This window comes from Microcaecilia unicolor, chromosome 7 (genome assembly GCF_901765095.1).
Source record: "Microcaecilia unicolor chromosome 7, aMicUni1.1, whole genome shotgun sequence".
Taxonomy (NCBI): Eukaryota; Metazoa; Chordata; class Amphibia; order Gymnophiona; family Siphonopidae; genus Microcaecilia; species Microcaecilia unicolor.
The window spans coordinates 254,777,206-254,804,263 of NC_044037.1; the positions used below are offsets into that span (position 1 = coordinate 254,777,206).

Below are 27,058 nucleotides of genomic sequence, written 5' to 3' on the forward strand. Positions count from 1 at the left end.
TATTAAGATGGACTTGGGAAAATCTCATGCTTATTTCTAGGATAAACAACATAAAATCTGTTTACTGTTCTTGGATCTTGCCAGGTACTTGTAACCTGTTGGCTACTGTTGGAAACAGGATACTGGGCTTGATGGACTTTCAGTCTGTTCCAGTATGGCAACACTTTTTTTTTGTTACATTTGTACCCCGCGCTTTCCCACTCATGGCAGGCTCAATGCGGCTTACATGGGGCAATGGAGGGTTAAGTGACTTGCCCAGAATAAGTCAGAACATAGTGGGATAATGGCAGTGATGCAAAACTGATGTGCAAGTGCTGACGTGCAAGTGCTGCAGAAAACATTATCCCCCACCCCCTCCTTTCTATAACTTGGTGCCTAAACATAAGCACCATTTGCATGTATAACTAACACTTGTGCAGTAAGTGTACACTTGTGTGTGTAAGTGTTAGGTGAGCTCGCTGCACTATTCTATAAATGACATGTGCAGCTTACTTAGGGGCCCTTTTACTAAAGCTTAGCACGCACTAACAGAATTAGTGTGCGTTAAATGCTAAGAAGTCTAGTTTATACCTAGGGGTGAGGGCGATCACAGGGAAACACTTATGAATACTGTAAGTATACACAGCTCTTCAAGTCTCTTCTCATACATCTTCTGGTGGATACCTCACATCGTTGTTGTAATTTTCCTCTGAACTACAAGTATTTTTATGTCCTTGGCAAGATATGGCCTCCAAAACTGAACACGTTACTCCAAATACGGTCTCACTAATAACTTGTACAGGGGCATTAACACCTCCTTCTTTCTGTTGGTTATGCCTCTCTCTATACAGCCTAGCATCCTTTTGCTTTTGGCCACTACCTTATCACCTTGTTTCACCACCTTGAGTTCCTCAGACACTATGAACTCAAGGTCTCTTTCTTGGTCCATGCACATCAGCCTCTCACTTCCTATCTCATACAGCTCCTTTGGAGTTCTGCATCCCAAAACACTCTACATTTCTTCATATTAAAGCTTAACTGCCAAGCATTTGCCCATGCTTCTAATTTTTGTAGATCACTCTTCATGCTATATGGGTAAGTGCATATTTGTATATTCTAAAGCATTTATACATATAGCAGCGGTTATTATATGGATAGGCAGAGCTGCCAAATTAACTAGTTCCAGGCTGGAGACTCTGTGGCAAGTCCTAGTTTAGAACTTAATATCCTAAAGCAATGTGGGATTTGTAGTACTTGATCCTGCGTATGGACATCAAACCTACAAGTCCCACAATGCAACAGGATAGGGCAGTCAGAAATCCAGGACTGTCCCTAAATCTCCAGCCTGGAACTGGGTAACTTGGCATTTCTGCATAAGTGCCCTATCCTTGAATTTTCAGCAGCACTATACAGATAACACCACAGAAAATTCTTACAGACTTCCTTGGCTTCCAGATAGCACTGGGGTAGAGCAAGGGCATTCAACTTAATTATATGGAGAGTCAGCAATATTCACTCACTATCAATATACCTATTCTCTTTACTTTAGGTCTTGAATTAAACCACTTAGCTATATAGATAGCCATTGAATATCACCACTGTCCATAGGACTAGTGCCAGTCAGCACTTCTCTGTGTATATTCAGTGTTTCTTACTGTACAGAGGGCAGCTATACATAATATATTAAGTACCATAGCTAGCATTAAACACCTTCCACTGGCCATGGGGTTTAAATATTGCTCTGCTTATGCATCAGATAATGGGAAATATTTCCCCAGATCTATGACACCTTCTAGGGATATTTTCAGACAGTAGTTGATTTCAATATCGGTAGAACTAGAGGACATGAATTGAGGTTGAAGGAGGGCAGACTAAGGACTAATGTCAGGAAGTATTTTTTCACGGAGAGGGTGGTGGATATGTGGAATGCCCTCCCGAGGGAGGTGGTGGAGATGAAAATGGTAATGGAATTCAAACATGCGTGGGATAAACACAAAGGAATCCTGTTCAGAAGAAATAGTTCCATGGAATCTTAGCGGAGATTGGGTGGCAACGCCGGTAATTGGAAACAAAATGGGAGCTGGGCAGACTTCTACGGTCTACGCCCTGATCGTGACTGAATAGCTAGGGATGGGCTGGAATGTAAATTTTAAGGGGCTTTGATGTTCGCTTCAGAACTTAGTACAAGAACAGTACTGGGCAGACTTCTATGGTCTGTGCCCTGAGAAGGGCAAGGACAAATCAAACTCGGGTATACATATAAAGTATCACATACCATGTAAAATGAGTTTATCTCATTGGGCAGAATGGATGGACCGTACAGGTCTTTATCGGCCGTCATTTACTATGTTACTATGTTGCATATAGACTGGCTATAGTACTGATGTTTCATCCAGAAGCCTGCAATGATGCATTCTGAATCATGCCACTAGATGTCACCCTCAGGCAATGGCCACAACTCCTTCCCACATCCAGATGGGTTATAGACACTGCCCCCAATATTTAGCTGGTGGCGGGCAGCACTGTTAATGTCCACCGCCAGTGTTGATCCCGGGTATTCAATGCCGGGCTATATCTGGATGCCAGCATTGAATATCTGTTTTGTTAAAGCCAGCTAGTGCATGCCTGGTTAACTCTATATTCAGAGCTAACCGGCCATTCATTAGCACATAAAGATCGGACTGCTATTTATGTGGTCATATTTATGTGTTAACACTGGCCGGTTAGCTCTGATAATTAGAAGCTAACTGGCCTCCACTCCCACCGGTCTTGATGTCAACGGCGTGCACTGTACTGGACTGACCTTGTGCTGACTCAGATGTTATATCCTGATCCCTGAGCTGTGCTGCAAGAGGGATAACAGGAATGGTCATGGCACATAGTTGTTGGTCAGTAATATCCAAAGTGTCTGACAGCTGAGAAGCCTTGGACCTTCTTTTTGTCGGAAGCTTAGAGTGAACTAAGTCCCTTAATTTTAGAATTCTTATTTCCAGAGATTGACCTAAACAACATAGGCACTGAACATGCGGCTCAGTAGCTGACATTTTGCGGTTACACACTATACAGTCTTTAAAACCTGCTTTTGAAGTCATAGGAAAAAGGAGAAATGCCAGATTACATTCTGTAATAATTGTAGAAGCAAAGACGAACTAATGTAAGAAAATGAAAAGAAATATTGAAGGGTATTATGTGACGGGAGTCAAAGGCTACATGGATCTTGTCAGTACCGGGGCCAAAATAAAACTGAGTCAGGGACATTGAATATACACTATTTGTACTATCCATCAATGACAGGAAGATTAGCACAGGTGCAGAAAGTTCTTTGCGTTCTCTATGCTTTGTAAAGGCTGGGTCAGTGACATCACCATGGCGTCACTTCAGCTGTGTGGCTAGACGATCACGCTGCCCATGGAGAACTGTGCTTGCCTTCCCATATGAAGCCATTTGCCATAGATTGCCATTCCCTGAGATTCCCTACACTTAATTTTAGGGACGGGCTTGAAATAAATATAGAAGCTGGGGTAAAATATTTATTTTTACTGTAGCCAGCCTCTCTCTCCGAGACAGTTCCCGGGAGCATTTATATGAAGTCAACAGCAGTGTCCCCTAGGGTGCCTCATTGCTCTCCTGGGATGTCTGGGGGACCAGTCTACTAAAAATGCTGGCCCATCCTACATCCCAATGGCTTGGTTTTCTACGTTTTTCACTTGTACATTTTTTTTAAACCAAGCCATTGGGATGAAGGATGGGTCAGCATTTTTAGTAGACTGCCCAATCTCACAAGGAGCAGCAGTGGGATTTGAACTGGCCACCTCTGGATTGCAAGACCGGTGCTTTAACCATCTAGCAGGAAGGAAACCAGCTCCCTCCTCTTGATGAAAATTTCAGATCAAATACATTGTGGGGGTGGGGGGGTGGTGACGGGGCATTATGTAGGTTTAGAAGGACCTTCTTAGATCCAGGAAGAGAGACTACAAAGGTCCAAGTTGGTTCGAGGAGGGACTGAGTATATATTGGTGCCAATGAGATTGAGAAGACCCATGTTGGTTCCAGTGATGGGGGCACTAGATGCAAATGATTGTGTGTATGTGTGTGTGTGTGGTGGTGGTGGTGGGGGGAGGTTTGAGGGGATGGTGGCTAGAAAGGCCCGTGTTTTTGTTTTTCAGGGGGTATGTTTTCCTGTACTAACTACCCTTAAATTTGGGTCACCTGGTATGGGAAAACCTAATATGCAGATCATGACCTACATTAGAACAGTTGTGCCGTCTTTAATGCAATATTGTTAACTAGTAAAAAAGGCCCATTTCTGACACAAATGAAACGGGCGCTAGCAAGGTTTTCCTCGGAGTGTGTATGTTTGAGTGTATAAGAGAGTGACTGTGTGAGAGAGTGAATGTGCGAGTGTGTGTGTGTGTGAGAGAGAGTGAGTCTGGGTGCGAGTGTGTCTGTGAGAGAGTGTATGTGTGTGTGAGAATGAGAGTGTGTGCAAGTGCATATGTGAGACACAGTGTGTGAGAGAGTGTGTTTCACACAGATACAGTATGTGCGAGAGAGAGTGTGTGTGAGACACAGACTCTCTGTGAGACTGAGTGTATGAGACCAAGAGAGTGTGAGTGACTGTGTGAAACAGAGAGTGAATGTGATACAGTGTGAGACATAGAGTGTGTGAGAGTGAGAGAAAGACATTGACTGTAAGAGAGAGAGTGTGTGTGTGACAGAGATACCTCCCCCCCTCTCTGGTGTCAGCCGCCCCCTCTCTCTCTGGTGTCTGAGCGTTACTGTACAGGACGCTGAGCTCTGGCTGTGCTTCAAGGAACTGACCAATCCTATTTAATAGAATGCACCTCCAACATTCTGAAACCGAGAAACCTCGTGTGGTTGGTCACTTCTGCTTGTGACGAACCCGGAAGTATGTGATGTCAATTCAGGAGATGGATACAGAGAGCAGGAATGCCTCAGCCATGCAGTCAGCTTCAGAATGTTGAAGGTGCATTTTATTATATAGGATGCTGTTAGGTTTCCAAAGTCATTACTTTTATTCACTAATTTGGGTGAATTTCTTCAAAAAGGTGGTCAATATTAAAAAAAATAAATAATAAAAAATATATCAGCTGTTAAAAAGCCATATCTATCTATCTATCTATCTATCTATCTATCTATCTATCTATCTATCTATCTATCTATCTATATATAAGTTGTTAAAGCCAAATGTAATGCTTGTTAAATCCAGCAGGTAGATAATGTGAAACCAGCACAGTAACATGAAGTGCCATCCATATACAATTATCCCTATGAGCATAGTTATAAAATTACCTTAGGTCTTCAAGTCTCTTTTTATGGTGCAAACCCCATATCATTTTGGTCACCTTTCTATGAACCACTTCAAGTCTTTTAATGTCCTTAGCAAGAGACAGCCTCCACAACTGTACACAATACTCAGGGCCGGTCTTAGGCAGAGGCGACCGAGGCGGCCGCATAGGGCCCCGTGCCTAAGGGGGCCCCGCGCGGCCCGCCTCGTCTGCCTCGCCTCTCCTACCACCGCCAATGCTCGCCTGCCCTCCATGTCCAGCGACGCAACTCTCCAGTCCTCGTTCCCCTGCTCCACCTCCCTCCAGCCGTCTGAGCCCCCCCTCCCCGACCCGCCAAATGACCCTCGTCTACCACCCGACCCGCCGGCACCTCACCTGATCCAGCATTTTTAAAAAAAGCTACAAGCGGCAGTGCCTCCTCGCGTCTGTGAAAGAAGAAAAGTCGCTTCGTCCATTGGCCGGCCTTCCCTCATGTCCCGCCCTCTGATGTAACTTCCGCAAGGGTGGGACATGAGGGAAGGCCGGCCAATGGACGAAGCAACTTTTCTTCTTTTACAGATGCGAGGAGGCACTGCCGCTTATAGCTTTTTTTAAAATGCTGGGTCAGGTGAGGTGCGGGCGGGTCGGGTGGTAGACGAGGGTCGTTTGGCGGGTCAGGGAGGGGGGCTCAGGTGGCTGGAGGGAGGGGGAGCAGGGGAACGAGGAGAGTCGCGTCGCTGGACATGGGTGGAGGGCAGGGGGCACAGGAGGGTCGCTGGACATGGGGGGATAGCAGGGGAGGGGGGTCTGGAAATAGGTGGAGGGCAGGGGGCACAGGAGGGTCGCTGGACATGGGGGGATAGCAAGGGGGGGTCTGGAAATAGGTGGAGGGCAGGGGGCACAGAAGGGTCGCTGGACATGGGGGGATAGCAGGGGAGGGGGGTTTCTGGAAATAGGTGGATGGCAGGGGAGGGCAGGGGGCACAGGAGGGTCGCTGGACATGGGTGGATGGCAGGGGAGGGGGTTTCTGGACATAGGTTGAGGGCAGGGGCACAGGAGGGTCGCTGGACATGGGTGGATGACGGGGGGGGGGCTTCTGGACATAGGTGGATGGCAGGGGAGGGCAGGGGGCACAGGAGGGTCACTGGACATGGGTGGATGGCAAGGGGCACAGGAGGGTCGCTGGACATGGGTGGATGGCAGGGGAGGGGGACTTCTGGACATAGGTGGATTGCAGGGGAGGGCAGGGGGCACAGGAGGGTCACTGGACATGAGTGGATGGCAGGGGAGGGGGTTTCTGGACATAGGTTGAGGGCAGGGGGCACAGGAGGGTCGCTGGACATGGGTGGATGGCAGGGGAGGGGGACTTCTGGACATAGGTGGATTGCAGGGGAGGGCAGGGGGCACAGGAGGGTCACTGGACATGAGTGGATGGCAGGGGAGGGGGTTTCTGGACATAGGTTGAGGGCAGGGGGCACAGGAGGGTCACGACATGGGTGGATGGCAGGGGAGGGGGGCTTCTGGACATAGGTGGATGGCAGGGGAGGGCAGGGGGCACAGGAGGGTCACTGGACATGGGTGGATGGCAGGGGAGGGGGTTTCTGGACATAGGTTGAGGGCAGGGGCACAGGAGGGTCGCTGGACATGGGTGGATGGCAGGGGAGGGGGGCTTCTGGACATAGGTGGATGGCAGGGTAGGGGGGTTTCTGGACATGGGTGGATGGCAGGGGAGGGGGGTTTCTGGACATAGGTGGATGGCAGAGGGGACGGGGGTTGCTGGACATAGATGGATGGCAGGGGGGACAGGAGGATTGCTGGACATGGGTGCATGGAGGAGAGAGAGAAGAAATGCTGGACATGGATGGAGGCGAGGGAAGAGTGAGGAAGGAGATGAGGTGAGGGAAAAGGAAGAGAGGAGAAAAAGTGCACATGGATATAGAAAATAGGCAGAAGCTGGATCCACTGGACAGTCAAGTCTGCGGAGGACCCAGCTTTTACTTACGGATGTAGGGCAAGAAATGAAGAAGAAAGGCGGAAAGTAAAGAAATAAATGGAAAGGAAGCCCTGGAAACGGAGTTAAGAGGACAGATAGCAGCACTATTGGATACTGAGCCAGCATGATCAGAAAAACAAAGTCACCAGACAACAAAGGTAGAAAAAACCTATTTTATTCAGGATTTATTAATTGGAATATGTCAGTTTTTGGAAATGTGCATCTGTGATATTTTTCATGTACGTTTCAATTTTTGTAGTATTGCTGCATGCTGAGTCTGACTTCTTGAGGTAACTTTCCATTTCAGTATTTTGCCTTCATGTGTTTTTCAGGTGTGATCAAGGAAGGTGCAGTATTCTGCTAGCGTATAGTTTGAATCCCTTTTTGTTTGTTTTTTTTTTCACTAGGTTGTGCACTGGTGTTTTAGAGCCAGGTGTAATTACAGTTGCCGTTCCACGCCACCCATAAGGTTGTAGCTCGTTCTGTCCTTGGAATTAATGCTGTTTATGGTTTGTTAAGGCTATGAGTTTGTTTTTGCACAAGTTTGTGTATAGTGTTTTGCAGTGGAGAGATTGTGTGTTGGCCTTACTAAGGTGGCACCAAACATCAGAAAGGGTGTAGAGCCTAAATCATGACATACTACCTCTAAAAGGGTGTTTTGTGGCTCTGCATGAGAATTGTGGTATTATGATCCCTTGCTAGCTTCATATTGTTGACGGTCTGCATTTTCCGTATGGCTGGTATATTGGTGTATAAGGTATTAATTGTGACAATTTGTTTTTACTTATTTTTTTTCTGTGTGTTGTCAGACAGTTATGGATGACAGACAGAGTCGGAGTCTTCTCGAGTCAGAGAGCTGTGGTATATATTTTAAAACAATTTTAATACCTTGGTGGTCTATATGTTTTTATATTGTACATTATATTTCACACATCACTTTATTTTATTGTATATCTTTTCGTTTCATTTTTATTTTATTACATATATGGGTTACAGAGTAATAGGGGAATTTGAAAGTACTGAATCTTTTCTTAATATTTTTCCTTTATTCTCCTTTGTTATGAGAATTGGAACTACTAATTGTAGTGGACTTGAACTGAATAATTTCTGGGGAGGGGAGGTTTCATGATAGCATTGTGCTTATTATTTCAATCAGTTTTTTTGTACAAGTTTAGCTTCATTTGTCTTTATTTGAAATTTCATAAATAAAAAATGTTCTAAAAATGGAATAATCTTATCAATGGGGTGGAGGTAGGGGCGGGGCTACGGTGGGGCGGGGCTAGGATGGGGCCCCACCAAATTGGTCTGCATAGGGCCCTGCACTTGCTAAGACTGGCCCTGACAATACTGCAAGGTTTTTGTTTTGGGGCAGGTAAACCTTGTTTTACATGTGGAAAAGGACTTGAGTGCCCACATTTGTGCAGTGATAAGATGCATACTTTCATGCAATTTTAACTTTTTTTTCAATGTGTAAACCATATTTCACATCAGGAAAATGGCTATTATAAAATTATGCAAGGGTATTAAAGTGTGTAGACCGTGAACAGCAAAATTGAATCTATTTTTAAAGTAATCTGTGTGTAAGCAAGCCCAGGGCCAAACTTTAGCTACAGAAGTTGTGATGTTTGCATGTTTTATAAAATATGCATGTAAATAAATACAGTATGTGCACATAATTACACTTTCTTTGGAGCAGTTGTGAATTTGTGTGCTACTAGGGTCATTGGAATGGGAAGTATATCGGGTTTGAGGAACATTTAAGGTATTTAAAAAAATTTGGACGCATGTATATTTGATCTTACAAATTTTGTTTCTTTTTTAGTATTGATAACAAAGAGAGGAGAATTGCCCTGACGCAGAGCTGAAGCTCGAAACGTGATCACATTGGTGGTCAGAAATAGTATGGCTCTCCCTTCAAAAAAGACAAAACTAGTATAAAGAGGACGCATAAAGAATTTTGCACTTCAGATAAGTGTGAAATTAAAATAATAGGGTGAATTTAAGCCCACATTAATTTTGGAGAAGTGCCAGATTTTCATGGGGCACTGCATGATTATATTTACAGAAGAGAATGTTTTGAACTTATGGAGATTTTTCCAAATAGTTTTTTTTTAACCTCTGATATGAAAGTTCCCATCTATAAGAGAAAATTGAGTGATTGGTTATGTTTCACATGACTTGCCAAAATATCATTGATGAGCATTTACTGAGTACACTTTGTGTTTTTGGACATTCGATACTGATTTTGGCCTTTATAAAGTAAGCACCTTTTTGAACTTTTCACATAGGTGCCATTATAAAATTAGCTACTTAAGAGGATAATTTTATAATACTTTGCCTAGTTGGGCAGTCAAGTAGGTGTCAATTTTGAATGTTTTTTTTATAAAGACACATAAGTGCTTTGTCAATAAAATACCAGAAATCACAGGTAAAATGAAACTGGATACATTTATACTTGTTCAGGAGCAGGTGTAAATGTTCACATCTAGGGATGAATTCTATATATGGTGCCGAAAAAAAGTGCTAGTCCATAAGCCATGCTTAAAGTTAGGTGTGGTTTATAGCATAGCTTTTATGTCCAGGGATCACACCTAACTTTGGGGTCGTTCTACAAAGTGGCGATAAGCCCAATGCGGGCTTACTGCTCACTAAATGGGAAGTACCACCGGGCTACCGCAACAGCCCGGTGGTAGTTCCCACACCCAGAGCGTGTCACATCCGGTGGTAATTGGGTAGTGTCATGCACTGCCAGGTTAGCGCAGGAGCCCTTACCACCACCTCAATGGGTGGTGGTAAGTGCTCCCCACCGAAATGGCTGCATGGCCATTTCCTTAAAAAAACAAAGACCTGCCTTTTACCTGCTGTGGTAAAAGGGGGCCTTGGTGCACATCAAAACATGTGCCAATACCAGCACAGGCCCCCGTTTGTCACAGCTTTGTAAAAGGGGCCCATCAGGTGCAGCCAGTTGTGCCAGCTGAAAAGTGGTGCAAATATATATGCTTAAATGGGCCCATATCCCCCGTATTCCATAAATAAATGAATAAATGCTAGGAACGCCCCGGTTCCGCCCATTACTGTGCCTTTTTTATTTCCGTGCCTTTTTTGTTTTTAACTCGTGTAAAATTTAGGTATTTACTTGTACAAGTTCTAATTAAATCTAATTAGTGCCAATAATCGCTGGTTAAAAAGCCAAATATTGGCACTAGATCGTTTTTCAATTTAATGGTGCACGCACAAATTTTGGTGACTTTATAGAATTAGGGGGATAAAGTACACATATATTTTGTAAATCTGAAAATTCTTGGAGTTACCATTGATCGAAACCTCACACTCGACACCCACGTGAAGAATACAACGAAAAAGATGTTCCACTCCATGTGGAAACTCAAAAGAGTAAAACCTTTCTTCCCGAGGTACATCTTCCATACCCTGGTACAGTCAATGGTCATAAGTCATCTGGATTACTGCAACGCACTGTACACTGGCTGCAAAGAACAGACTATCAAAAAACTCCAAACAGCCCAGAATACCGCAGCCAGACTCATATTTGGAAAAATTAAATATGAAAGTGCAAAACCCCTAAGAGAGAAACTTCACTGGCTCCCACTCAAGGAACGCATTACGTTCAAGATCTGCACGATTGTACACAAAATTATTCACGCAGACACCCCAATCTACTTGCTAAACCTCGTGGACCTACCTCCAAGAAACGCCAGAAGATCAGCCCGCAAATTTCTCAATCTGCACTTCCCCAGCTGTAGAGGTCTAAAATACAAGCTGAAACACACCACCACCTTCTCTTACAGGAGCACGCAGTTGTGGAATGCATTACCTACAGCCCTGAAAACCATTGATGAAATAACTAACTTTCGCAAATCTCTGAAGACACATCTCTTCAACAAGGCCTACAAAGAGAATCCATAACCTTACAAAACTACCTCACCAACCCACCCAGTTATTAAAGACCAACTTCTATACTATCCTAACACCTTCCTTCTCTCATCCTTTATTTAATCTTTGCACCTTACTAACTGTATCTAGTATAGTGGAATGACTAGTGGAGGAGTGGCCTAGTGGTTAGGGTGGTGGACTTTGGTCCTGGGGAACTGAGGAACTGAGTTTGATTCCCACTTTAGGCACAGGCAGCTCCTTGTGACTCTAGGCAAGTCACTTAACCCTCCATTGCCCCAGGTACAAATAAGTACCTGTATACAATATGTAAGCCGCATTGAGCCTGCCATGAGTGGGAAAGCGTGGGGTACAAATGTAATAAAAATAAAAAAAAACTCTGTAAGCCACATTGAGCCTGCAAATAGGTGGGAAAATGTGGGATACAAATGCAATAAATAATAATAACTCCTCTCCAAACCCACCCCTGAACATGCCTATTACTCTAGTCATCATCATGCACAATTTTACACAAAGGGTTTTATATGGACATTTTATGAGCACATACTGCCAAATATATGTGAAAAAAATATTTACAAAAATTACTCCCAGAGGGGTCCTTTTACCAAGCTGTTTTTCCCGCGCACCAGGGCCTTTTTTACCGCAGCAGATAAAGAGACCCCAGATACACATGGCCATGTGGTAAGAGATATCTTACTACATGGCCAGGCAGCAGGGAGCCCTTACCACCACCTATTGAGGTGGCAATAAGGGCTCCCGCATTAACCCGGTGGTAACCAGGCAGCACGCTGCCCGATTACCACTGGGTTACCATCGTGCAAGTCATTTCTGGGGGTTTTATTTTTCCCCTGAAATGGTGCACGCTTGGGGCAGGACTACTGCCAGTGGCTGAATTGGGCCGGCGGTGGTCCTGGATGAGCAAGTGGTAAGCCCGTGTTGGGCTTACCGCCACACTGTAAAAGGGCCCCTCAGTGTGGGAAATGGGTTTAAATTGCTGGGATTTGTTGATTACTTACATTAATTTGTATCTTATGGGATTAATAGAGCTAGCATGAGAATATGACCAATTCCCTCTAAAACAGTTTTAAGATGCCTAGAGGATTGTGTGTTTCTCAACTTAATGAAATGCCCTGACATGCTAGTTTCTTTTCCAGTAGCTTCATTTGTTGAATCCTTTTTTTGTTACCTTACAAATATTTAGTTGAAAACTTCAGGTGTGACATGTTTTATAGCTCCTGTTTCTTAAACCTTATTTTAACATGACAGTTTTTCATGTGTGGATAATGGCTACCAGTGTTTTGGCTTCAGGAGCATGGTTTGAAAAAAGAACACAGTGACCACCAATTATAACCACGTGTGAATGTAAAATTGATGTGGAGGAGCATTTTTGATATGAGGTCTAAATTTGACTTTGGACATTTTGCTGAAAACATCCAAAAATCAAGTGATGAACATGGCCATTTTTGAACTTTAAAAAATCCATCTTTTTGTTTCAAAAATGGCCATTTCCTAGACATTTCCCCCCGGATTTGATATAGCTTGACCGAAATTGCACGCAGAAATCTGATATTCTGAATTGCGCAATTTAATTACTTAACAAGCCAATCAGCTTTCTCTTTGTCTCCTTCCTTTTAAAAATGGCATTCTTTTCTCAACCTACTTTTAGTCTGTACACCGATTTGACCTATCCAGGAAAGGTGGTATAGAAAGTCTTTTAATAAAATATAACTGACACTAATTGACATTAATTAGAATTTACACACACAGCTTGCTAAGCGTGTGCACATAAATCCTAAAGCGTGCTGATAAAAGGGGGCATGGCTATGGGTGTGAAATTGGCGGGTCAGGGGCATTCTGAAACTGTATGCTCAGGGTTATAGAATACACCTGCTTCATGCCTAACTTAGGGGTCCTTTTACTAAGGTGCGCTGAAAAATGGCTTGCGGTAGTGTAGGTGTGGGTTTTGGGCACGCGCATAATCATTTTTCAGTGCACCTGTAAAAATGCCTTTTAAATTTTTGCCAAAAACGGACGTGCGGCAAAATCAAAATTGCCTTGTGTCCATTTTGGGTCTGCGACATTATCACCAGCCATTGACCTAGCTATCTCATGCGGTAACTGGGTGGTAATGACTTATGTGCGCCAAATGCCACTTGGCAAGCATCCAATACGCGCATCCAAAAGAGCAGCCCCATTTTGGAACACGTTGATGCTTATGTGGCTTAGTAAAAGGGCCCCTTAGGCAGCAGTATTTACACAAAGTTTTACTTGGTGTAAATGGTGGCTGCTAGGTATATTCTAGAAACTGCAGTTTATAGAATATGCCTAGGTGGAAGTTTTTTCAGTGCCGATTTTTCAGGCACCATATATAGAATCTAGTCCTTTGTGCATAGTGTGTCTACCTTTTTGGAAAAAAAATGTCTAAGTGAAAAATGCACAAAATCAAGCCATTGGGATGAAGGAGAAGTCAGCATTCTTAGCAGACTGGCCACACAGACATCCTAGTAGAGCACCCGAGGGGGACTGCAGTGAACTTCACATAAAGGTCCCAGATATATCTCACCCTTACCCCCTTATATTGTATGGTGAACTCTCCAAAACTCACTTAAAAACTTACTGTACCCAACTGTATACCACTACAATAGCCCTTATGGCTGCAGGTGTCACCTACATGTGGATACAGTACGTTTTTGATGAGTTTGGGGGGGGGGGGGCTGACACCTTCCACCACAAATGTAACAAAGTGTATTTTGGGCCTAGGTCTCCTTCTCCACAGTGAACTGCACCAACCACTAGGCTATTCCAGGGACCTGTTTGCTGCTGTAATAGGACTTGCCATAACATCTGAAGCTGCCATAGAGGCTCGTATATACTGTTTCATTCACATCTTTAGAGGGTGGGAGGGGAGCCAGTGGCCACTGAAGGACTAAGGGGATATCATTCCTTTATTTCTCCAGTGGTCATCTGTTCATTTAGGGCACTTTTTCTTTTGTCTTAGTAGTTATTAAAATAGGTCTAGATCAAAAAGTCCAACTTTTAGCCCTGGACATTTTTGTTTTGATCCATTATGGCAGAAAACCGTCCAAGTGTTAGGAACGCCCAAATCCTGCCTTTAACACACCCCGTTGTGATTTGGATGCATTACAGATGAACAGCACAGAAAAATATCTAAAAAATGGGTTTAAAAATAGCGATTTGGATGCTTTTGCAAGAAAATGTCCATCTTGCCATTTTTTAGAAAATGAGCCCCTTACTCTGAAATTGAGGCTTTCTAGCTTGGCAAGAAATGTTTCAACAAATGAAAGACCATTCTTACACCCCTTTACATATCAAAATGTGCAAACCTTTGCACAAATATTTCCAAGATTGATTAGTTGCATGCGACAACAGTAGCTTGATGTTTGATCTTTTCTTGGCAGATCTTCTGATTTTCTCTTGGTACTGCTTTCAACTTGAATAATCCAACATGACAGAAGGACAACAACCGCACAATTGCATCAGAAAATATTTTCAAGATCCTGTTTATGTATGATTTAATGAGGTGTGTGTGTGTGTGTGTGTGTGTGTGTGTGTATATATATATATATATATATATATGAGGATTTCTTATTCAGGAGATTTTAAGTAGGTAATATTTTAAAAATATATTTTTGTTACAAGATTTTAAAATAAAAAAAATATAAATGTATTGGAAAAAAAACCCCCAAAATAAAAACACTGCAGGGTAAAGGGCTCTACCTCAAAATATTATGCTTTAATGCAAGGAGAAAGAAATGGGTCTAGGGGCGAAATTCAAGTATGAGTGACCAGTTTTTAATTGTAAAGTAGGTGCAACATTTTTAAAAATGTTACAACACTGCATGACCTGTAATGTTCACAATATTTACATTAACTGCTTACATGAAACCATAAAAATTTTAAAAGAGAAAAATAAACTGTATGGACTGAAACAATCTATTCCTAGCACCCACATCAATGCCATTATTAACCAATTAAATCAAGTGCACAAAAATACTTTACATAGCCTACTAATGTAAAGTATACATTGGTGAAAAATTACAAACGTAATTAGCTAAAATGTCAAAAAATGGTTGGTCAATACAAACTCAGGAAAGAAAAACAAAGATAACCCCCCTAAATATAAACATACACACTCTCTCCCTCACGCACATACACGCACATGTGAATTTATGAATAAACACATCCATCTAGACAAAAACAGCAGAAAAGCAGGCTGGTACAGAAAATGGACAACATTAACAATTTAAACGTAACACATCAACTTGTAACAAAACCTCCCCCCCCACCCCACAAAACTATTAACTGAAGTACACAAAAGACCACTTTGCATGAGTTTGCATTGGGACCAGGACAGATGGTCCTACCATTACACAGAAGACATAATGAACCTAACCATGAGAAGGAAGCATTCCTGCCTCCAGGCCACTGTAGCGTAGTGTAGCTAATTGCATTCCATCAGGTTTGGAGGGAAGGTAAGGTAGAGGAGGAAAGGGGTAAAGAGGAATTAAAAAGTACATAACAGCTAGTTAGAGGAAACTAGTATTACATTGTGCTATGGTTTATATAAACCTTTGCAATTTACAATGACTCCCAATCAGAGGCTCATATATTTGTAGTGTAATCTTTTAACTCCGCATGTGTTTCACATTTTCACTGTACATAACATAAATAATTTGGTTAATAAATGTAACCTGTGTTTCAGCCACATTAATATATAAGAATCTGTTAACAGTATAAATAAGTATTTTTTTTAAATAAAATAAATCTGTGATATGTTACATAATACTGATAAAAAGAGTACTGTTGCTAATCATTTTGTAAGCCACTTTGCCATCATTAAATAATACTGTGAGAGTGATCTTAAAAACAGATTTCAGAAAACAATGCTGTATTAATATTTTCAGTAAATGACCAGGGCCACCAAATATGTAAACAGAATATTTTATCTGGTCAGAATTTCGGTACTTAGCATTTGGTTTGGATTTTTGTTGATGGCTGCATAACCTATTTAGTGCAGCAGGTGACTATGCAGCTATACAACCATACTAGCCAATTGAAATTTTCTATCCAAGATCTCTTTGTAAAAACTAACTCACATTAAAACTTAACTGAAATATTGCAACAAAAGCATTGCAGCTTTAAGCTCCTAGGTTAGAAAAGTAATCCCACATCCCTTTGGGAATCTGCAAGGTTGCACTCTCGTACAGAGACCTGAAATGGAGTATAGTACTTCCAGGCCAGGTTCATTCTAAAAAGACAATATAAATGAACACTCAGTGGTGTGAAGTTGTATGTCATAATTAAGGTATTACATAATCATGCCTTTTCTCTGCTGTTAAATACAAAAACAGCATCTTTTACATTATTATATAAAAGCATTTAGGCTGTATTTTTATTTATCACTTTACACTCATAGTCTCTTGTTTGTGTACTCAATAGAAACCAAAGGATTTTGTACACTATTTTTTTGTACAATAAAAGATAAAGTGTGCATTAGGTACGCTTGTACATGACGTTATTGTACAATATTTACATTTAGATATCACCATGAAATTCTGTATTATCTATATACACATTGAAAATTTATCAGAAACATTTGGACTATTTCTTTTTATAATCACAATTTTGTTATTATAGAAAATTTTCTTTTTTGTTTCAGAAATCATTTGACTATTAGTTATTGTGATCACTCAAGAATTCTGATTGGCTTATCCAGCATTAATTCTCCCACTTGATCAATCGCAAAAATATTGTACCACTGTTTCACATCGCACGCTGTGGTGGTGGTATCTCTCCATCTTCATAGAAATGTTCATATATATTTATATCAATACCAATATACAGGCATATGTGCATGTCCACTTTGAGAAGAACTACATCATTAATAAAAGACATTCAGTGTTATCTGGAGATCTTCCTCCTTTTGGGTTTTGGAGGCTTCAACTGTCTGTCTCTTGGTGAAATTTGATGAACCTAAGAATTAAAACATAAGAAAATGAGCATACTGGGCCAAAAATTCTTGTTACGACAATCTGAAAAAATATTGGTTGAAAAGAGCTAAAATGAAATTGTGCAAACTTGCACCACACTCTACAGTTTGGCTCTCATGTGTCAAAATGAGACTTGGAAAAGGAGATCTTTGGCTGCTTTAATAAATATGGCACTAACAAAAAAAAAAAGATCGATATGGACCTGCTAAGCTGGGTGCTTTAATGTGAAAGTACTTGAGGCAATGGGGATAATTTTATAACAGTATGCCTAGGGGAAAAAAAAACCCTTATAAATCTTGTGGGACATATGGACTGTTGTAATAGAAGCTCATATCCAACTCTGAGCTTCACAGTTCTAATCTCAATCCATTAGTCAGATAAATTTTTGTATCTATCTGCCTATTACTACTCAGTACTAGACATGTATAAACAAATACTTAGCTTCAAATTTGAAAATTGCTGTTCACAAAGTACACAAAGGTCTCGTCATGATTGTGTTTTGAGCTTAAGGTAAAATCCTTACCAATATCAATTTAATCTAGCCAATGGAGAAATCGTCATGATCTGATAATACCCTGTGTTATTCTACTATTTATGACAAAATATGGCATTAAGAGCAATGTATATTTACAGACACTCATTCAATCAGAGATCTACTATTCAAATTGTGCAAAATCCAATCTGATATACAGTTTTTAGGTCATATGATAGTTTCACCCAATCAAATATTTCACAGCAATGTTGGCCATTCAAGATCCTCATTTCAGCCTCAAGTGTGAACAGACTGTAAAGTATATCTTCATGAAAATTTAATTGATAATCTTGATCATCTCTGAAAGCATGAGGTATGACATCACTTGCCGTCAAATATCTTCAATCTGATGTGACATCGCTGTCCAATGCACTACCAGGGTAGCAGATACCAGTCCCATTACATAAGTACATAAGTAGTGCCATACTGGGAAAGACCAAAGGTCCATCTAGCCCAGCATCCTGTCACCGACAGTGGCCAATCCAGGTCAAGGGCACCTGGCACGCTCCCCAAACGTAAAAACATTCCAGACAAGTTATACCTAAAAATGCGGAATTTTTCCAAGTCCATTTAATAGCGGTCTATGGACTTGTCCTTTAGAAATCTATCTAACCCCTTTTTAAACTCCGTCAAGCTAACCGCCCGTACCACGTTCTCCGGCAACGAATTCCAGAGTCTAATTACACGTTGGGTGAAGAAAAATTTTCTCCGATTCGTTTTAAATTTACCACACTGTAGCTTCAACTCATGCCCTCTAGTCCTAGTATTTTTGGATAGCGTGAACAGTCGCTTCACATCCACCCGATCCATTCCACTCATTATTTTATACACTTCTATCATATCTCCCCTCAGCCGTCTCTTCTCCAAGCTGAAAAGCCCTAGCCTTCTCAGCCTCTCTTCGTAGGAAAGTCGTCCCATCCCCACTATCATTTTCGTCGCCCTTCGCTGTACCTTTTCCAATTCTACTATATCTTTTTTGAGATACGGAGACCAGTACTGAACACAATACTCCAGGTGCGGTCGCACCATGGAGTGATACAACGGCATTATAACATCCGCACACCTGGACTCCATACCCTTCCTAATAACACCCAACATTCTATTCGCTTTCCTAGCCGCAGCAGCACACTGAGCAGAAGGTTTCAGCGTATCATCGACGACGACACCCAGATCCCTTTCTTGATCCGTAACTCCTAACTACTTTTATGTTCATTTAAATGCAAGTGGATGGAATGCTTTGTTCTGCCAACATACACTTGTAGACAGGGAAATCTTTAGAACTGTCCTCTCTTGGGTTCAATCCTATTTCACTGATAGATCATTCCTAGTCAACTGGTATCAGGAATCTCCTTCATCTTGCCCATTTATCTCTGTTGTTCCTGAAAGATCTGTCCTTGGCCCTGTCCTATTCAACATTTACTACTACTTATCATTTCTATAGCGCTACTAGACATACACAGCGCTGTACATTTGAACATGAAGAGACAGTCCCTGCTCGAAAGAGCTTACAATTTAATCAGGACAAAAAAAGGATAAGGGAATTAATAAGGTGGGAAAGATAAAATATACAAGGGTACTGTACAAGTGAACAGGGGTTAGGAGTTAAAAGCAGCATCAAAAAGGTGGGCATTTACTGTGATCCTCCTAGCTTTACCTATTACGCCCTTAGTTTCATCTTTTTCAAGTACACCGATAATCCACACTCTTCCTCCCCTATGGCTGACATCTCTGCTAGTCTGGATAAAACAGCTAACTGGTTATCTGAAAATAAACTTAAACTTGATACTATAAAATCACGATGCTATAATCTTCCCCTCACCTGTCTATTCCTCTGTTTTTCCATATTTGGGACACAGATTGTAGAAGTTCGCCCAGCACTGGCATTACTTCCCAGAACTGCCATCTAAGTACCACCAAGTATTGTTTTGGTTGCATCAACCTTTCCATATAAAGATCCTTTGTGTTTATCCCATGAATTCCATCACTGTTTTCATATCCACCATCTTCCCTGGGAAGGTATTCCAGACGCTCACCACTCTCTCCATGAAAAAGTACTTCCTGACATTACTCCTAAATCCATCACCCTGTAATCTCAATTAATTTTCTCTAGTTCTACCGCTTCGTCGTCTCTGGAAAAGATTTATATTAATAGCATTCAAGTATTTAAATGCCTACATCATATATCCCCTATCCCTTCTTTCCTCTAGGGCAGCGATTTTCAACCTTTTTCATCTCACAGCACACTGACAAGGCACTAAAATTGTCAAAGCACACCATCAGTTTTTTTAAAGCTATATTTTATTTATTTTTAAAAATGTTCTTTATTTTTGAATATCAAACAGAAGGCACAGAATTACCAAAGTACAACACTCTTGGATAACAACACAAGAACATGCTCAGCAAAAATACACCGATCTTTGAAAAAGGTGGTGTTTTGTGTGACCAGCTGATCCAGAATGGGCAAAACTTCCCACAATATGGATAACCCAGGGCACTCCAGGAATGAATGGAGTGGAGCTCAGAGACAGGAAGGTGGCAGAACTAGAGAACATGAATTGAGGCTGAAAGGGGACCAACTCAGGAATAGTGTCAGGAAGTATTTTTTCACTGAGAGGGTGGTAGGTACCTGGAATGCCCTTCCATGTGTCATGGCCTTACCGTGACTCTGGGTCCGGATCGATCTACAAAGGCGCTGTGGGAGATGCCACCCATCAAGGGACCTGCAGCGTTCAGCGCCGGCGCATCCCTGTGACATCAAATGCCGAAGAGGGGGATTTAAACTGCTCAGTTCACAGTCCTGGCGCTCTCGAGTTGAAGCCGCCCTGCCTGCATTCCTGCTTTCTGGGTCCTGAGATGCCGTCCCTGCAGTCACTCCTCTTTGTGTCATTTGCTACCTGCCTGCAAGGTTGTCCACCTTCCTCTTCCATTGTTTGTGTGCTTGGATTCTAGTGCAGCTTGCCACTGCTTTTGTGAGTGGTTTCCAGCTTTGCTTTATGTTGTTTGTGTGCTTGGGCTCCAGAACAGCTTCCAGCTGCTTGTGTGAGTGGGTCCCAGTTTTGCTTCATGTTGTTTTGAGTGTTTGGGTTCCACTGCAGCTTGCTGCTGCTTCTATGAGTGGGTTCCAGCTTTGCTTTACATTGTTTGTGTGCTTGGATTCCAGTACAGCTTGCTGCTGCTTATGTGAGTGGTTTCAAGCTTTATGTTGTTTGTGTGCTTGGGTTCCTGCAAGGCTTGCCGCTGCTTGTTTGAGTGGTTTCCAGCTTTGCTTTATGTTGTTTGTGTGCTTGGGTTCCTGCGCAGCTAGCCACTGCTTGTGTGAGTTCCAGCTTTGCTTTGCCTTGTTTTTGTTCTCTTCCCTCGTATGTATGTGCAGCTGTTCCATGCTTACGTGTATTTCTCTCTGCCTTATCTTTCCTACTTTTGGTCTGCACGGGTTCCAGCTCAGCCTTGCGACCCAAGTGAGTGGGTTCTTGAGTGTACGGGTTCTAGTTCGACCTTGTGGCCCATATGCATACCTTCTTTCCTGTTTTCTCTCTTGCCTTCTTGGGTTCCCGTTCAGCCTTATTATCTGTGTTTGGGCCACCTTGTTTTACACAACCCAGTTGTCTGCCATCGGATGGGCTTCTTACCTGTGGAAACTTAGTCTTTTGTAGGTTCCGCCTATGAACCAAGGGCTCACTACCCCGAATCATAACACCGCAGGAGGTACTGGAGACACAAATGATAATGGAATTCAAAAATGTGTAGGATAAACAAAAAGGAATCCTGTTTGGAAGGAATGGATCCAAAGAAGCTTAGCAGAGATTAGGTAGCAACTCCGCTAATTGGGAAGCAAAGCCAGTGCCGACAAAGACTTCTATAGTCTGTTCCCTGATCGTGGCTGAATAGATTTGGATGGGCTGCAGTGGAGCTTTTCAGGGGCTTTGACAACTTCAGAAATTTAGAATAAGGATGGTACCGGGCAGACTTCTATGGTCTGTGCCCTGAAAATGGCAAGGACAAATCAAGATCAGGTATACATATGAAGTATCACATCATACAATATATAATGAGTTTATCTTGTTGGGCAGACTGGATGGATCATACAGGTCTTTATCTGACGTCATCTACTATGTTACTATGTTCCCATCTCTGCTTTACACTGCAAACAAATACCATCATCCCAAAGGCCACAGTGAGCTTCCTTCATTCGAGACAGATACGACATATGGAGCATTTTGAATTGTACTTCCTGAAGGGCAGTGGACTTAGCCAACGCATAGATATTATTAAAGAGCTTTAGAAATTGAGTGTGGTCATAATCTATCTCAAAATCCTGATTCCTTTTAGTTACAAGTAACATAGTAAATGATAGCAGAAAAAGACCTGCACGGTCCATCTAGTCTGCCCAACAATTTAAATTCATATGTACTACTTTATGTGTATACTTGACCTTGATTTGTTTCTGCCATTTTCAGGGCACAGACCGTAGAAGTCTGCCCAGAACAAGGCCCACCCCCCAACCCCGCCTCCCCCCACCGGCTCTGCCACCCAATCTCGGCTAAGCTTCTGAGGATCCCTTCCTTCCGAACAGGATTCCATTGTGTTTATCCCATGCATTTTTGAATTCCGTTACCGTTTTCATCTCCACCACCCAAAAAATGTTAATGCTGAATATGTGAGGTTGTGAGGGGTAGGTTGATGTGCTGTAGTGTGATAACAATAACAGAAAAAGTCTGAAATGATGAGGTATTTTATAAAAGCTAAATATATGTGTACATGCTTTTATAAAATTGGCTCATATATATTTATCCCTAGTAGCACACAAATACTCTCACACGAACTTACACCTGCTCCAAGGTAGGTGTAATTGCATGTGTGTATGTGCTAGTAAGAATTTTTGCATATTTATGTATTTTATAAAGTACATACAAGTACCAAACCCACCCTAACTCTGTCCTCTTCTCCCAGGAATGATTATACAGATCTAAGAACTGTTCCCTCTAAGTTGAGGAGTCCTCAAACTACATTGCTGCCAGTGGGGGGCAGTGCTTCAATATTGTATTTTTAATCACATGAGGCTGCAGAGCTTGCCTGTCCCTCATTATTGAAAATGTGATAGTAAAACAGACACTCAGCTTAGAGGGAACTGTGTATCTAGGGCAATTCTATAACCTAGGCACTCACATGTTATGCAAGTAAATGTTTAGAATATTAACATTTACACACTTATGCATGCTATTATAGTGCTTTAGTGTTAATCTGAAAATAGCTGCTTAGCTTATATAGCACATATGTACAAGGGGGGCATACACTGGGGCAGAGCATGGCTAGTATAAAGGCAGGGCTCCCACTTTCACAAGTAACTTACAGAATACTGTTATGCACGTCCCTGCTGCACTTAGGGTGTCTTTTACTAAAGCTTAGCTAGAGTTATCTGCAGCAGAGCCCTTTTTATTCCTATGGGCCCTGTCCAGACAACTTGAGCTAAGCTTTAGTAAAAGACTCCACTTAGGCACTTGCACAGCTCTATGACTGGTGTTAAGTCGAAGACCTAAATGTTAGGCGATTGAATTGCCCCCATATTGCTCAAAAATATATGCTGTTCATCAGCAGTTTTATATGAGCCTGCTTATGTATGTAGAAAGCTGTTTTACATGCATAACTATATTATACATTGACCTCTAATGTGCCTTAATAGAAGCAGGTTCAATGTGCAACTGCACCAGGAAATAAAATAAGGAAACTGGTGGGGGAGGGGGGAAGAGAGGGTTTAACTGAATACATCAAAACCTATACCCACTCTAATACAAATTTACATGATATAATTTGCAATCATTTCAAAAAATATATTTTATTCAGCTAATGTAATACACTTCTTGACTAGCTTTCAGGAACTACAGTAACATTCCCTTACTCAGGTTGAAACAAAATGAGTAGGTCATATAAAAACATGACAACTGCCAGAAAGTGGAGGAGTGGCCTAGTGGTTAGGGTGGTGGACTTTGGTCCTGGGGAACTGAGGAACTGAGTTTGATTCCCACCTCAGGCACAGGCAGCTCCTTGTGACTCTGGGCAAGTCACTTAACCCTCCCCATTGCCCCATGTAAGCCGCATTGAGCCTGCCATGAGTGGGAAAGCATGTGGTACAAATGTAACAAAAAAAACAAAACCACAGAATGCATTATTGCAATGGTAGCATGAAGAGGAACGAGTAAGTCAAAAACTGTATTATCTTAGTACAATAAAAAGGCAGCAGCTTCTTTTTTTTTTATTGATTTTTTATTTCTGTGCATTCAAGTCAACTAACACAGCCAGTACACAACTTTATTTAGCCATTTCAACAACCTTCATACAGTTTTCAACTACCATTTTAGGCAGGCAGTTGTTGCACTGCTTTCAGTATGTTTCATGTATTTGCTCACAGGATTGGACGTTTGGGGAACTAACCAAATGAGGTTATTTTGCATGTTGTGCTAGTCTTCTTGCATATATCTAACAAGGGGTCAACAAATGAGTTACAAGTGGAAGCTTTTTATTGGATTGTCATAGACATATCAAGTTAGTTCAGTAAAAAGTTATCACCTACAGTTTGTTTGTTGACCCTTATTTCTATACAGTGAAATGACTGCACATTCATGGGATTTAAATTCCAGGTAGAAAAACATCCCCAGAACCACCTGCGTACTGGCAATGGAGGAGCCAGGTACATGAGCTGGCTACGTGGGAAGCTAGAGAGGCGAAGGGGGCCCCGAAGCGGAAAAAGTGTTTCCTGTTAGTCTGGAACCACTATATACAGGGGCTCAGTCCACGTGGGTGAAGTTTGCTTCTTAATTTGTTGTAATTTGAATTGGGGCCTAACAGATTCTTAATGCCTTTTCTCCAGTAATGGTTGGTATTAGGGGAGGGGGGAGGGCCTGCCTGGACTATCAGATTCAAGGAGGCAGGGAGGATGAAGGAATTAAAGAAGAGAGGAAGGGTGGGGTTTGAGCTGGAAGGGGGGGGGGGGGGAATTGGGCAGGGGGGTTATGGGAAATAAGGGGAGGGTTCACAGGTTAAAGGAGATGTGGAAGGTGGTAAATGTTAATTATAAGAGAGTGGGGGGAGGGGAGGATAAAAGTTAAAAGACTGACGACCGTATGTTTCATTATGTATATGACTGTTACTGCATAATATTATATATGTGCACTTTCTGAGCTGTCGTTAATATGAATTGTTTGCTCCAAACAGAAACGGGATTTAAAGTTAGATGACTAATACATCACCAAAACCAAAGCTAAAAGCAGTGTTAATAGCATGAAGATTAAAGGGGTCTCTGGTTATTCAGTTCCATAATACAGGGGTATGTCTCTAAGAATCTCCTGTCACCATAGTCTTGGAGAAATAAACAGATTCTCTTTTTTCAGGATATAAAACCTACACAATATTCTCTTTTTTTGCAAGGGAAACAAAATCTCTGTCTATGCTTTTACAGGGCAATTTTCTAAACCACTTTTAGTGTTTTAGGTGTATAAATGGCCTTTTATAAAATTGGGTCACACCTACTGGGGGAGTAAAGGGGGTCATCTCTGAATCCCTCCAGTGGTCATTTAGGGCACCTTTTTGTGTCTTATTCGTTAGAAAATCAGGTCTAGACCAAAAGGTTGAAGTTTTTGCCCTAGATGTTTTGGTTTTGTTCCAATTTGGCTGTAAAACATCCAAGTGTTAAGCATGCACTAAAACTGCCCTAATCCTACCTTTGAAACACCCCTGACACACACCCTTGTGATATGAATGCACTGCAGATGAAATGCATAGGTAGATGTCTGCAAAACAAGTTTCGAAAATACCAATTTGGACGTTTTGAGAAGAAATCCGTCCAAATGGTGCTTTATGACACTTTTTTGACATTTTTCTCTTTCGAAAATAAATCCAAAAGTCATATACACACCTGTATGTCTTTATAAAATAGCACCAAAATAGATGTCTTCCTGCTTACATAACATACGTTCCCTGTTAAAAAACTGCCATCTTAGTGGGTACTGCTAACTCTTTAAAGGCTGTATAATCTGACCCCTTACTATTAATTATATGTGTCAAAGAATTTGGATCTAGGAATAAAAGATTTAAAAGAAAAGATAGTTACATCTTTTCTGTTAGCATTTTAGAATGGCCTGGTAGCTTAGTGGCAGTGCTATGCATTGTTATGTGAAAGACCTGGGTTTACTGGGTCAGATCTGCTCCCAGGGTCAACTACCTAGGGCTGGGGATGCTGCAGAGGTAGTTTGCACAGGCACAGGGGAGGGAGTTAGATATTGTACAATAGTTACTTATAGAATGGCTGGATTTAGGGTTCAGAGTTCTGGAAGGTGCCCGGTACATGGTCCTCAGTCAAGGAGTGTAACTGCAATAGCTGGGTGAAGTGAATTGGGAAAAGAATTCATAAAGCTGGAAGTCCAAAGAAGCAGGTAGAGACTGTTGGGCCCAAATTTTTAAAAAGAAAATAAATATACATATAGGAAAACCTTTTACTGTTTTTTTTTTTAAATTAGACATGATTTACTTTTTAGTTTTTGCAAACATTCATAAAAAAATAAATGCTACAACTGAGAAAGTTTACATAGTATATATTAGCTAATATGATTTCTATATGCTATTTTACATGAAAAGATTTCATCTGCGAGATTAATTTCTGAAGGGTGATCACTTTCAGAGCTCACTGAGCAGCTAAATAATTTAGTCATACTTAGTAGCCAAACTATAGTATACTGTAGACTCAATATATAACATGGGATTCACTTATAAAGTGGTTAAATACCTTGGACCCTAATGACCATGCTATATGGGGTCTACAGTATATTTGTTTAAAAATACATTCTGAAGCATAGTAATTAAAGAGAAACAAAAGTGCTGTTCATTTCATTGCCAAAACGTATTGCAGTAATATTTAAAATAATTTCTGTGAATTTGTAGCACTATCCTGAAATTAAACAAAGCTAGCAAAAATCCCCAATTTAAAAGACACTATATTGAAATGAATGTCAGTAAACCATACTTGCTAACAACATATGTTAATTGTAAACATGCCAAGTTATTTTATGAGAGATTTGCACTAGTATACTGCAATTTAATATAAATGAGGTCAATGTCATCAAATTAATGCAATTGAAACGTGTTATAGCTCATGCTATTGGGAGGTTTACTGCTTTGAGCTGCCAATTTACTCAGACAGTAGCTGCATTCCTACCAGCATATCTCACAGAATTGTTCATAAAATGGGAGGTCTGTAGATTTAGTTGGTCTACCATTGCTATAAGAACATGTTATGATTTATTTTCGACACTGAATTTCACATTTGATGAAGAACTATAGCAAGCCCAATTAGTCA

The 27,058-nt window shown here is 41.5% G+C and overlaps 1 protein-coding gene across 7 annotated transcripts in view; it reads right to left on the reverse strand.

Annotated features, from left to right (window-relative positions):
* Positions 1-14,976: 14,976 nt before the first annotated feature.
* Positions 14,977-27,058, reverse strand: part of MBD5 (methyl-CpG binding domain protein 5) — a 235,657-nt gene continuing 223,575 nt past the window's right edge. For all 7 annotated transcript variants that reach the window (XM_030209184.1, XM_030209183.1, XM_030209188.1 and 4 more), the window contains one exon: positions 14,977-17,163. In XM_030209184.1, the coding sequence (XP_030065044.1) occupies positions 17,092-17,163 (72 nt within the window). In that variant the 3' untranslated portion in view covers positions 14,977-17,091. The remainder of the gene's footprint in view (positions 17,164-27,058) is intronic.